The sequence below is a fragment of the Protopterus annectens genome, chromosome 13.part0 (assembly GCF_019279795.1).
Source record: "Protopterus annectens isolate FY-2018-M chromosome 13.part0, PAN1.0, whole genome shotgun sequence".
NCBI lineage: Eukaryota > Metazoa > Chordata > Ceratodontiformes > Protopteridae > Protopterus > Protopterus annectens.
Window position 1 is genome coordinate 563078109 of NC_056747.1, and position 14192 is coordinate 563092300.

At 41.4% G+C, this 14192-nt stretch overlaps 1 protein-coding gene across 1 annotated transcript in view; it reads right to left on the reverse strand.

The window, feature by feature from the left end:
• LOC122787469 (S-adenosyl-L-methionine-dependent tRNA 4-demethylwyosine synthase TYW1-like) overlaps positions 1-14192 on the reverse strand; it is a 2539581-nt gene that overhangs the window by 1304759 nt on the left and 1220630 nt on the right. The window contains exon 11 of the mRNA XM_044054205.1: positions 6298-6407. Coding sequence (XP_043910140.1) covers positions 6298-6407 — 110 coding nt within the window. The remainder of the gene's footprint in view (positions 1-6297; positions 6408-14192) is intronic.

Genomic DNA, 14192 nt, shown 5'->3' on the forward strand with positions numbered 1-14192 from the left:
GTAAATGTTTAGTATTTAATAAATTACATAATAATTTGAGTCTGAATAAAAATTTATATAAAATGTGATTTGAGTTTCAGCACACTAGAGATTGACACTTGTTTATTAATGCCCGGCCAGTTACAAGCATTAAGCCTGAGTTGCCAAAGACATTCCTTTGCCTCGAGCACCATCTTCTCATCTCCTCCTTTGTGTACATTGTGAGGAGTTCTATCAATAATGAAAAATAAAAATATCTTAAAATTAGAACATTTGACACTGTGATTGTATAAAGCACTAGTGTTTTTGTGTTTTTTGATGTCTCTCAAATGTTCAATGATGCGTGCTCTTAGTCTCCTAATAGTTTTGCCAATGTAGAACGCTTGGCAAACTGAACAGGATGCAACGTAAACGACCATAGTGGAATTACAATTACAGTGGCCTGGACATCTAATTGTCTTTCCAAAATTTGCAATAGCCACATACGGACCGTCATTAATGTATTTACACACCTGACATGCTCCACATTTATTCATTTTTGACTTTTTAAAAATGTCAGTATTAATATTACTCTCAAAGAGGTCTTTTAAGTTCCTTCCTCTACTAAAAGTCGTCTTGGGCCGAGTACCCAGAACATCAGACAATTCTGCATTGTTAGTAATGACACCAAGCCAAGTTTCCTGTATAATGTTCACTATTTGAGGAGATGTCTCGTATGGTAAAATAAATGTGTCATTTCTAGATACTTCACTTTTGGTTTCAACTAGATTGTTGATACCGTACTTGATAACAGGTCTATATAACAAATGTCTTTTTGTGTTAACTTCCTTCTTGATATTACAAATGAGGTCCTGAGGATATCCTCTGTCAAAAAACATGTTAGATAATTTTTCTATTTCCTGGCTAAATACATCGTTCTCACTAATGATTCTAGACAGTCTAACCATCCGACCTTTTACCAAATTCCTCTTTTGATAGTAAGGATGGCAACTGTCAAAATGCAAGAAGGAATTTGAAAAAGTTTTCTTTCAAAAAATGCTAGACTGCATACTGTTGTTGTGGTGTGAAAAAACAATGTCTAAAAATTCACAATTGTTGTTTCAAATCCAAGTACAAAACATAATAAAACACAACATATTTAAAAACCACATTCAACTAATAAAATTGCAATACAGCACACACCGCCAGAGGGACCAATCAATTCAACTTCCAGGGTCTACGCCCTCTAAGAACAGGCTTTTGTGGTACAATACTGTTAAGCCCTGGCATTCTGTCAGCCTGCAGATCTGCAATCCAGTTAACTTCAATCTGTTCTGTTTTGAGGGAAATATCACCCCCTCTTCTGATTGAAGTACATAACTGCAGGACCATAAATTTAAAAGTATGTCCCAAATTTTTCTTAACATGCTGTGCCAGTGCATTAAGCTCACCACGGTCCTTATGTCTCTGCAATGCTGTAAAACCCTCTCCTTCAACATTCTATTGGTTTTGCTAATATAAAAAGAGTCACAATCCTGGCACTTCGCTAAATAAATCAGGTTCCTGGTATTACAGTTGGCAAAACCTTGCAAACAATATACACGACCAGTAATCGGATGTTGAAATTTATTAGACCCGTCTATAAAAGGCGCAGTCTTTACAATGACCCTGAAGTTGGGGACTAGATTTGATTCTTTTCATTTATAGTGTATCCCATGGAGTTTAGAAAGTTCTTTACAAATGTCAGGTGTTGCAACAGCTTTTCCTGTCTGCCTGAATCAGGCAATCATCCAAGTAAGGGTATATTTGAATCTTTCTCTGTCTGCAATAGGAATGACTGGAGTCAGGGATTTTGTGAAGACTCTGGGAGCAGCGGATAAGCCAAAGGGAAGTGCAGAGAACTGATAATGCATAGATCCTGCCCTGAAACGTAGATATTTCCTGCATGATTCCCTGATAGGGATGTGCAGATAGGCTTCTTTTAGGTCTAGGGTGGCTAACCAGGCATCTTTGGACAGCATGGGAAGAAGTTGCTGAAGGGTGAGCATTTTGAATTTTGGTACCACCAGGAAGATGTTTAGATTGGAAAGATCTAGGATTGGGCGCCAAGTGCCCTTTTTTCTGGGTACCAGGAAAAGTCTGGAATAAAACCCTTAACCTATTTGTTCTGCAGGAACAGGTTGAATTGCCCTTATGGAGAGCAGGGATTGAACTTGGTTTTGTGCCTCTGCCTACTGGTTTGGAGGAAGGTCTGGGAACCCTTTCGGGGTTGGCAGTGTATGGAAGTAAAATCTGTACCCCTGGGATACAATGTTGAGGACCCATCGGTCTTTGGTGATGTAGGTCCAGTTTTTTGCATGGTGGGCAAGTTTTCCTCCTAGGGGCACGAGCAATTGGGCAGAGGTGAGGAGAGGAGTTGAGAAGTCACTGTGAATTCTTTCCATAAGGGTGTGGCTTAGCACTCCCGGATTTAAAAGTGAAGGTACTCCATTGCTTAGATCTCTGCATACCCTGAGACTGCAATCTTGTGGGGGGGGGGGGTCTGTTTCCCTGGGTCTAGTTTGAGATGACCTTGAGGGGCTGGAAAGGACTAATGTTTTGAGGGCTAATGTCTACCAAATCTTGGAGGCTGCACCTGCAAAAAATCTTTGACTGTCTACATAGACTTAGCTTTTTCTTCCATCTTTTTAGAACCTCTTCTGCTTTGGTGCCAAACAAATTGTCCTTATTCAAATGAGCGTCTAGTAATTTTGATATGACATTGTCTGGCAAGGTTTGTTCCTTAAGCCAAGCATGCCTTCTCAGTACAGAACCAGTGTCTGCCGCCCTGCAAGATGCTTCTAGGACGTCAAACCCACATTGCAAGGTATGCTTGCTGACTTGGCTTGCAGAATGCATAAGCTCCTGTAATTCTTTATTGTCTGCACAGTCTGTAAAGGTAGATCATTTTTGCTTAATAAGTTCCATAATATGTTGCTGGTATTTTAGCATGTGAAACTGGCAATTCAATGCCTTAATGGCTAGAGTTGCAGAGGTGTATACATTTTTACCCTGTCTATAGCTTGGGAATCCCTGTCCAAAGGGGTGGGATTCTTAGCTGTAGCTGCTTTTATACCTTTAGGCCCTTTGGAAATTACCTCTGGGTCAACAGTAGGATTTCTGAAAAGAAATTTGTGAGAGTCAGGGACTCGGTAGTACCTGTCTGGTTTCCATGGAGCAGGGGGGTAAAGTATCAGGAGTCAGACTGGATTCCATAAAGACATAATCCACAACATCCAGAACAGGAGGGATAGCTAAAGGTCTATGTTGTGGCAAATCTAAAAATTCTCGGAGTCTCTTTTTGGACTGAGGATAATCCTGGCATTCCCAGTGGAAATGCTCTTAAAGTATGAAGGGTTTCACTAAAAGAAAAATCCTCTGGAGGGGAAGCAGAGGTAATAGATTCATCTGCATCTGAATCTTCATAAGCAGACAAAGGCATGTCTTCATATTCAGAAACGTCAGAGTCAGACTCTTGGTCAGATAAAGCTGCTGGGGACAGGGCTCTTCTTCTCTTAGCAGGGGAAGTCTGGCTTCACCTAATCAGCATAATCAGGTCTTCTGCCATTTTAAGCATTTGAGATTATAGCAAGGAAGCAGGTGCTTGAGATTGGGTCGTTTTTTTAGGCCTAGCTCATACTCTTGGCCTTAGAAACTCAGTAGTTTTAGACCAAACTGAAGACAAAAAAGAAGTTGTTGGCTTGTGTCAAGTATCAGTAATGCGAAGAACTTCCTCAGAAGCCGGTGCCTGCACAGCGGCTCCGGACCCATCCAAGGTAGAGACATACACATCCGCAGGTTCCGTAGTCAAAGAAGAGTCTTGCGGCATACCGGACTCTGAACGGGTCTCTGTAGCAGCCTGCGAATCCATCGAAGTGGGCATCAGGGGCTGCGAAAGCAGCTCATTGAGTACCGGTGAACTGACGACTAGCTTATCGGAAGCGTCGGCAGTTTTGGACCTGTGCGGTCCCTGCCTTGATCCTTACTTTTTTTGGAAGATCGGTAGTCAGATGGCTTACCGAAGCCATTTCGGAATATAGAGACCGAAAGCGAAAGTATTTAGTGACAATAAGGGCCCTACGACAAATAGTTCAGGCGTTGAACAAAGCACAACACTGACAGCAAGGAACGTTGTGGTCTGGGCCTAACAAGTGACGCAGTAAGTATGGAAATCTTGGTGCGGTATTTGCTTTCCACAGGCGAGACAATTGTTAACTTTTTCTGACATCTGTTAGAGCAAGAAAAAAGGATCCCCAATGGGGTACTTAGCTTTAGAAGACTTCAGGATGATTCAATATGGAAACTAAACTCAGTTAGCGATCGACCGGCATTCATGCAAACTGCTTCTGCTTCAGGCTCACCGGCAAGAAAGACTGATGCAATGGTGTCGGCTGCCTGTTTTTATAACCCTGATGACCTGACGTCAGTCCTGGAGCGACAGCAACCAACGCAGAAATACTAAGTCTCTGGTAGTCGGGCCGACTGACGGCTACCTGCAGGAAGATAACCCAAGTGTGATGATTGCAACAGTGAAACATGAAGAACATGTACATTTACTTAGCTATTTTTTTTTTAATGAGAGTAGAATGCTGGTCCATGTGGATCTTTTCCAGATTCACTCAAATCAGAAGTTTAAAACAAACAAGTCATGCACAGTCACTGAAATTCTTTACTGAGATAACAGCATGTGGCAGTACAATATGCAAAAATGGATACATTAAAGCGACAAGGGTGCCAGATCGGGGGATCAAGTTCTTTCTTAAGAATTATAAGCAGAAGGTAGCATTGCTGTAGTGAACTCTGCTGTAGCTTCTGGTGTGGGACCAAAGTGGTGGCATTTTTTGGTTGTATTACATTGACAGATTAATGTGTGCTGTAATATAGAGTCTACTCTGCTCTATCCTGCTAAGGATAAAGGAGAAAATTATGGCGAAAGCACCGGGAACTCATGATATAATGCTAAAAGTTTAGTGGACAAGATTAAGGCAAAGATCTCATAATGAGCTTCTCTATATCAGCTTGTACTGTATTCCTTCAGACGGTGGTCCCAGATGCACATACACTGAACCTGCTTTGAAACAGATTTGAAAAAGAAAGTGCGTGTCTGCCTGACCATTGTCCAAAACAGAATTCTGTTTGCAGAGTGGCCCTGTAAATTTCAGTGGCAGAGTTGTAGATCTATGAACAATGGACTCATACATTATAGAAGAAACGGTATTTAGCAGGATGACCACAGTAACAGAGTGCGCTAAATCTAAACACAGTGCAGGCACCCAATCATAAGGGGCACAGACCTCACCAAAGGGGTAATGTGGATTAAAAAAAACCTGTGCCCACAACATAGAGAAAACCATCCCTAAACAAACTGTACCTTGCATTTGCCTTGAAGGTCCACAGGATAATGAAGGCAAAGGAAAACTACAGGAAACGCATATACATAAATCTACAAAAACTACTGGGGTAACTGAGGAGAGGAGAAGAGTTGCAAATTACACAGAAGATAGCAACACTCACTAAATGGGAAAAAACAAGTATAACATTTACAAGGGGGAAAAAAAGACTCCTTCCATACAAAATCGCTAATTATAACACAGACTTGAAAAATTCAAACTGCTCTGGAGTCTTAAATTTAAACACTGATTACAATTGTCATTTTTAAGTTAAAACTGGGGCAAACCACTTGAAGGAACAAAATGCTTTGCTACAACTTCTGTTAAATTGCTTTCTGTTAATTATACTCTCTATGCATTTGACCACATTTAAAGACTGTTAAACAGTAAAGATTTTTACAAAAGGTCATTTACTCTCAGGCATAACTCTTACATTCTCAACATACAAAAACTTGGCAAAGCCAAATTTAATGGGGGGGGGGGGGGGCAGAGGCCCAAAAACAGGGACAAATTTTAAATATTGCTCTTACAGAGTGTGTTGATAGAATAAAAGATTTTGCATTACCATACATTTTCTGAAGGATATGAAGTCTGAAACTCAAATGTCTACTGTTATTTAGCGAATTCAATCTTCACTAATTTGCCAGAAAACCACAACCTTTATGGGGAACAAATCAAAAATACGACACAAAATCTGGACAGTTGAGAGATAAGCTCTCAGTGCTGATTTTCTGAAATTTTACTTAGTACATGATAGGTCTCTGGTTAAATGCAGGCAGCACCTGACTTTCCTAACGCTGTATTCTAAACTAATTAGACCATAACAAGGTGATGGATCGGTTTCCAAAGTCAATACTAAATGCACTTTCATACATTCTACTTAAATGTGACTTTCTACAAAGCTCAGTACCTCGGAACTGTTTAATCATGTTCTGATGATTCTCTATAGCTTCCTTCAGAATCATCTCTGGTGGATCCATTTTCCAACGCCACTCTGTCCCAACAGGGTTTGTGTGGTGTCTGTAAAGTGAACATAATAAGTTTTATGAAAGCAGATGCATCACTAATACAGAAATATACATACAAATATTTCAAGCACGGGCATTAATGCCCTTTTACTTTGCCAATATACAAAACACTTGTTCCCAAAACAAGAGTCCAGGCTGTTCTTAAAAATATCTAAACTTGTACGTTCTTTAATGTAATTTGGTAGTCTGTTCCATGCATCAATTACTCTCTCAGAGAACCAATTAGTACACTTTTCATTCTTGTAGAATCTTCTAGGTTGTCTGATTCTCTACTACATTTTGATAACTTCAAACATTCCCAGAGGTAGTTGTCTCTAAATGTTCTATATTCCTGAATAAGATCTCCTCTTAGATATCTGTAAAAGACACTGTACAAATTCAGATATTTTAGTCTTGCATAACTTAAATTTTCACATTCATGGACGCCCTTGGTATATTTCCACTGTACTCTTTCCTGTTTACTCATGCATGTTTTTTTTTATAAAGTTTCCATATTGTTATTCCATACTCAAGATTGGGTCTAATGTAACTAACAAACAATGACTGCATTTATGATTTCCTAGACTTCATAAATCTTTTTATACAACCTACAGTTTTACAACTATTAACCAATTGGTTGATATGATTAGAAAAACTCAAAGGTGGATCTACTCATCTACCCAGGTCCTTAAAATAAATCTACAGTTTCAATCACTGTGTGCTGTATTAAATATTCACCTTCCAATTTATGTCGCCCAAATCTCATATGCTTAGTTTTTGATGCATTTATCAGCATATTATTCTCTTTTGCTCAAATGATTAATTTTAGTCAAGTTATTTTGCAGGCAAGCCTCATCTATAACACGTGTAATCAGTTTACCCAATTTCAGGTCACCTGCATAAAGACAACAGAACACCTCAGATGAAAAAAGTTAGGTCTGAAAAATACAATCTAAACAAGTAAGGACCTAGGATAGAGCCCTGTGGGACATCCTGACTGTAACCAAGAATTTCACCTGTCCAATTGCTGTATAATACTTGCCATGTCCTGTTTGTAAGCCATGTAGGTATCCATCTTAGAGTACATTGATAACTAGTTGATTAAATTTACTGACCAGTGTATTGTGTATGACCCTGTCAAATGCTAAAGTTAAATCTATATAAATTACATCACAGCACATTTTTTTCATTCAAAGCTATTACACTGGTATAGAAAGTACAGTTTTGTACCTACCATAAATGTAGATGTTCGAAGATCTACATTGCTGCAGTCCTTACACTTGGGTAGTCCGCTGTCCTCGGTCGGCCCGAATATCAAAGTATTAGGCTGACGTCGGTCAAGGCGCTTAAGACTGACATCAGAACATCAGGGTACAAATGCGCATGACCGACGTCATATCCTCAGTCTTTTCTTGCCCCAGATGTCAGAAGACCCTAAAAAGAAAGGCCAAAACCAAAAGACAGCAAAAAACAACCAACCACCCTTGCACTAATCATATGTACAATATATACAATATCCACAATATTTACAACCCAAACCACACCACCGCCTCTAACTACAGAGGGGAAGGAGGGAGGGAAATTGGACTGCAGCAATGTAGATCTTGAACATCTACATTTATGGTAGGTACAAAACTGTACTATGTTCTTCATCTCACATTGCTGCAGTCCTTACACTTGGGTAGAATCCCAAAGCAGAGGTAAGGGAGGATGGCAAAACTATAAAGCATTAGGTGCTGCCAAAATGCCCTGTAAGATTGCAGTGGCAAAACCAGCCCTAGATTTAGAGTAAAGAGGAAGGTGGTAATGCTTAGAGAAAGTATGCACTGAACTCCAAGTAGCTGCCTCCAAAATATCTTTAGTTGCCACCCCCCTTAAAAAAGCTGTAGAAGTGGCAGTAGCCCTAGTGGAATGAGACCTAATCCCAGCTGGAATCTCCTTACCATGATGGGAATAACAGAAAGCAATACAAAACCCAATCCACTTAGAAATAGTTTGTTTTGACACAGGCTTGCCCCGAGAACCCAAAGCAAATGAAACAAATAACTGCTGAGACTGCCTGAACCCTTTAGTTCTGCTCAAATAATATCGCAACTGCCTGTGTATATCCAAAGTGTGCAAAATCTTCTCCCCTTTATTTTGGGGGTTTGCATAAAAAGTAGGCAAATGAATAGTTTGGTTTAAAGCCACACTAGAAACCACTTTAGGCATAAAGGAAGGATTAGTACGTAAAGATACCCTATCCTTATGGAAAATTAAGAAAGACTCAACCGCCATAAGGGCCTGTAATTCAGAAACCCTTCTAGCAGAGGTAATGGCCAACAAAAAAGCAGTCTTCCATGATAAATATTTCAACTCAGCAGAAGCTGCAGGCTCAAAAGGTTGTAGAGTGAGTTTCTCCAACACAAAATTGAGATCCCAAGCAGGAGTAGGAGCTCTACGTGGGGGTCTTATATTCTTTGCCCCTCTAAGGAATTGCTTAAACAAAGGATGAGAAAACAATGGTGGATCACAGTCATAGTGAGCAGAAATTGCTGCAGCATGAACCTTAATAGAAGAGAAGGACAAACCTTTGTCCAGTAACTCAGCCAGATATTGAAGAGCCACACTTAAATTAGGCTTAGAAACATCAAATTCCTTTGCTGCACTCCAAAACAAAAATCTCTTCCATTTGTCTGCGTACACTTTCCTTGTACTAGGCCTTCTGGCCTCCAAAATAACATTCAAAACCTGCTGTGGAAGCTGAGACCCTCCAGGGTTCAAAACAGAATATGCCAGGCTGTTAGGTGAAGAGAGTGAAGTTTGACATTGAGTAAATGACTGTTCTCCTGAGACAGCAGGTGTGGAATCGAAGGCAAAGGCCATGGAGGCTCCCGTACCAGACTTCTCAGTAATGGGTACCAGTGCTGTCGAGGCCAATCTGGAGCTATTAAAATCATCTTTGGTTTGTCCTGTCTGGCCTTTAGAAGTACCTTTGGGAGGAGAGGCAGAGGTGGAAAAGCATACACATGAAGATTGCTCCAATTGAAAGAAAGAGCATCCACTTTCCAAGCTGTGGGATGAAACCTTTTTGTGCAAAACTTTGGCAGCTGGTAGTTTAGTGGAGAAGCGAACAGATCTATGTCTGGAGTTCCCCATGACACTGTCAATTTCTGAAACACATGAGGATCCAATTTCCACTCGTGGGGATCCATAATTCGTCTGCTCAACACATCTGCTAAGGAGTTCTGTGCTCCCGGCAGAAACCTTGCCTGAAGATTTAGCTGTAAACTGAGAGCAGTCCCCACAAAATCATTGCTTGTCTGCATAGAGGATAAGAATGTGTGCACCCTTGCTTGTTGATGTACCACATGACAGTTGTGTTGTCTGTTAGAACCAACACCTGCCCTGGAAGAAGTAAATCCTTGAAAGCTATTAATGCAAATTGGACTGCTAACATCTCCTTCAAGTTGATATGTAGATGTTGTAGTCTGGCAGGCCACGTGTCTTGTATCCACTTTCCATTTAGATGAGCTCCCAAGCTTTGTCTGAGGCATCTGTCGTTAGAATCTGACTCGCCTCTGGCCGGGTCACAGAGAGTCCCTTGTTTAGGTGACATTCCTGAGCCCACCACAAAAATTCCTTTTGAATGCAAGGTATTATCTGAATGACAGTGTCCAAATCTTGGCAGTGCTGTGTCCATACATTTTGAGATACCATTGTAGCTTCCTCATATGCAGTTTGGCATTGGGAAGCACCAGAATACAAGATGCCATGAACCCCAAGGCTTGAAGGACTGTCCTTGCAGTCAGCCTGGACTGATGAGACAATTGATGGAAGTAAAGGGAAAGATTCTTTTGTTTGTCCGGGGTCAAAAAGGCCATCTGGGATGCTGTATTCAGTCTCACACCCAGAAAGCACATATCCTGAGAGGGTACTAGACTGGACTTTATTTCGTTCACAGAATACCCCAGGCATCTTAGCACTGCTATCACATATTGCAGATGATGAAGAAGTTCGTCCTTTCCTTGGGCCAGAATCAGGCAATCGTCCAAATAAGGATAGATTTGTATTCCTTTTAGCCTGAAGAAAGCTATCACTGAAGCCAGAACCTTCGTGAACACTCTGGGCGCAGTAGATAAGCCAAAGGGCAATGCAGAGAACTGATAATGAGAAGTCCCAGCTCGAAAACGCAGATACTTCCTGCAACTTAGCCTGATAGGAACATGAAGGTAAGCTTCCTTGAGATCCAGAGTCACCATCCAGTGATCTTTGCCCAGCAGAGGTAAAAGCTGTTGTAACGTCAACATTTTGAACTTGGGAACGTCCAGATAAGTGTTGAGGATAGATAAATCCAAAATTGGTCTCCACGTGCTCCCCTTCTTTGGTACTAGGAACAGGCGAGAATAAAATCCTAGGCCCACTTCTGGCAGAGGGACCGGCTGTATGGCCCCTATTTGAAGCAGCAGAGAAATTTGTTTGTGAGCCTCTATTCTTTGCTGAGGAGGAACGTCTGGCATGCCTTTGAAAGGAGGCAAGGTATGGAAATAAAACTTGTAACCTTGGTGTATGATATCCAATACCCATCTGTCCTGGGTAATTAAACTCCAATTTTCTTTGAAGAGTGCCAACCTTCCTCCCAAAGGCTGCCAGACAAGAAGGCTCTGGCAGCTCAAAAGGTAGGTCATTGGGCCTGTTTACGAAAGGACTGGCCCCTGCCCTCACCGAAGACTGTGCAGGTGAACTCCCTGTTCTAGGTCTGAAAGAGCCCTGAGCTCTGCCCCTACCACGTCTAGATCTTCCCTAGACTGTGAATCATAAGAAGGGTACGTCCACCCCTTAGCAGGCCAATTCCTACTAAACTCGGAGGCTGAACTTGCAAAAATCTTTAACAGCCTGCATAGACTTAGCCTTGTCTTCCATTTTCTTTAAGACTGCCTCCACAGGTGAACCAAACAACACATCAGACTGCAAAGGAGCATCTAAAATCCTAGTCTTAACATGGTCAGATAAATTCTGATCCCTCAGCCAGGCGTGCCTGCGAAGAACTGACCCAGTGGCAGCCACCCTAGACGAGGCCTGTACAGCATCAAAACCACATTGTAAAGAATGCTTACCCACCTGTTCAGAAACATGTACCAAATCTTGTAATTCTTTACACTCAATGCCTTCCGCCAGAGCATCTACCTTAGACTTCAATTGAGAAAGAAGATAGTTTTGATATTTCAACATGTGAAACTGGCAATTCAAAGCCCTCATAGCTAAGGTGGAAGAAGTATAGACTTTCTTTCCCCATCTATCCAAAGCTCTGGCCTCTTTATCTGGAGGAACCGGATTTTTTTACAACAGAGGCCTTGACGCCCTTAGGTCCCTGACTAACAGTTTCTGGGTCCGCCCTAGGACTCTTATAAAGATATTTATGAGCTTCAGGCACCCTGTAATACCTGTCCGGCTTAACAGGAGCAGGAGGCAAAGAATCAGGATTAAGTGAAGCCTCTGCAAACACATCTTCCACAACATCCAGAACAGGTGGTATAGCCAAAGGCCTATGCTGGGGTAAAAGCAAAAATTCCCTAAGCCTTTTCCTGGAATCAGAGAAGTCCTGACCTTCCCACTTAAAATGTTCCTTCATGGAATGAAGAGTCTCTGAAAAAGAAAAATCCTCTGGAGGAGAAGCAGAAGGAGTAGAATCATCCACATCAGAATCAGAATAAGGAGAATACTCCTGCAAGTCTTCAGCCAAAGACTCTGAAACATCCGAAGCCTGCTCAAAACTCCCCAACTCTGGTTCCACCCTAGGCCTCTTATCAGGAGGGGGCAAAGAACCTCTAATCAAAGTAATTAAATCTTCTGCCATTTTAAGCATGTGCTTCTTGGGCACAGATCCTGATGAACTAGGAGTGACACCAACAGAAGCTAAACCTGGCCTGCCTCTGGGAGAAGCCTTGGAAACAGAAGGAGAGGGCCTAACCACCCTAGGAAGGGAGAGGAGTACAGTAACCTGAGAAGCCCCTTCAGCCTGACTTGCCTCCTGAGAGGCCACATCCTGCAATATCAAAGTCTCCCCCTGGGACTCCAGAGAAGCCTCCGGCGGAACCACCGGTTCCACTGATACCTCTAAAGAACCGGCGTCCGGTACGGACGACTCTTCTTGCCTGGGTTTAGCTGCTTTGTCTTTGCGCTTCCTCGAAGAAGCGGGCGTCGGAGCATCCGACGGCATATTATAATTGCACCGCTTCCCGAAGACCAACCTGGCACAATCTAACCTTCGCTTAATAGTGCGCTTATTGAACCTAGCACAAAAGCGACACCCAACAACGTCGTGCTCAGGCCCCAAACAAGGAATACACAAAGTATGATAATCTCTATGCGGTATCTGTTTCCCACAAGAAATACAGTTATTCACTTTTTCTGACATCCGGTAAACCACTGAGGCAAGAAAAAACTAAAATATTCCACAACGGGGTACTTAGCCAACTTTGACTCGGTCTGAAACTCCGAATTCGAAAAATTTCAGAACGCCGAACGGCACTTGCAACGCTGCTTCTGCATCGGACCATGCGGCAAAAAAGACTGAGGATATGACGTCGGTCATGCGCATTTGTACCCTGACGTTCTGATGTCAGTCTTAAGCGCCTTGACCGACGTCAGCCTAATACTTTGATATTCGGGCCGACCGAGGACAGCGGACTACCCAAGTGTAAGGACTGCAGCAATGTGAGATGAAGAACATCATCATGTTACAGGTGGTAACAGATCTGTTTTCAACATATGCATGCTGCTATATAGTTTCAAGTCCCAACCTAGCCAGTTCTGAAAATAACTTATCCAATATTAACTTCTCCATTATTTTTCCACAACATGAAAGCAGACTTAAGGGTCTATACAACTCTTGAGTTTTTCTACTCCTTTCCCTTAAAGACCGGTTTAATAAGTGCATGTCTCCAACCTTAAAGAATCTCCCCATATTTACATGGCTCAGTAAATAACAGATATACTGCTTCTGTAAGTTCTGGCTGAACTGTTCTCAGGTCACTATTACTAATTCCATCTCCTCCCTGTACTTTGGATCTAATTTGTGCACTTCTTTTTTAATATAATCTAATTTGATTCCAGTATTTGATGTTACCTGGATGTTACTAGGACAACCTATCACCCCCCCCCTTTGTGCAGCCAAACTGTTTTGCATTTGATATTGTAAATATATCTATAATGTGTTGTCTGAGAATACATTTCAGAATCTGCACACAGTTTACCAGTTTGTATGTCTTTATGCCTTCCACATTTTATGCATCTATCAAATGGTTTCCTATTGTGCTCATCTTTACATACATTTTCTTCAAGTTTTTCTTCATTTTGTCTTACTTTGTTTGTACAACTTGTTTATTTCAGTTTTCAAAGTTGCAGTTTGACATCTCTTTCATTTCTTATATCTTCTGTCTCTCACTTGAATCAGATATATTGTTCTTATGGAAATATACCCTCCATAGATCCTGATGTTAAACATTGTTTTTATATTTTGCAATCAAACAATTTGTTTCAAAACTTTTCACATTCCAACTGCAGTTCTTCCACTGAACATATCGCTCCAGTTTTACGTAGTGACTGTTTTGCTTCCATATAATCTGTAACTAATCTTCTGTGCATTGGGTTAGACTTCATTTTGGCAGAATCATCTAGCAACAAATCAACCTTTATAACCCCATGATCACTGCACATCAATGGTAAAACTTGACATGAAGTAACAGTAATTTCTTTAGGAACACAAATAATGTCTAGTATGTTCTGTCTCCTGGTAGTTTTTTTTTTGTGTGTGTTT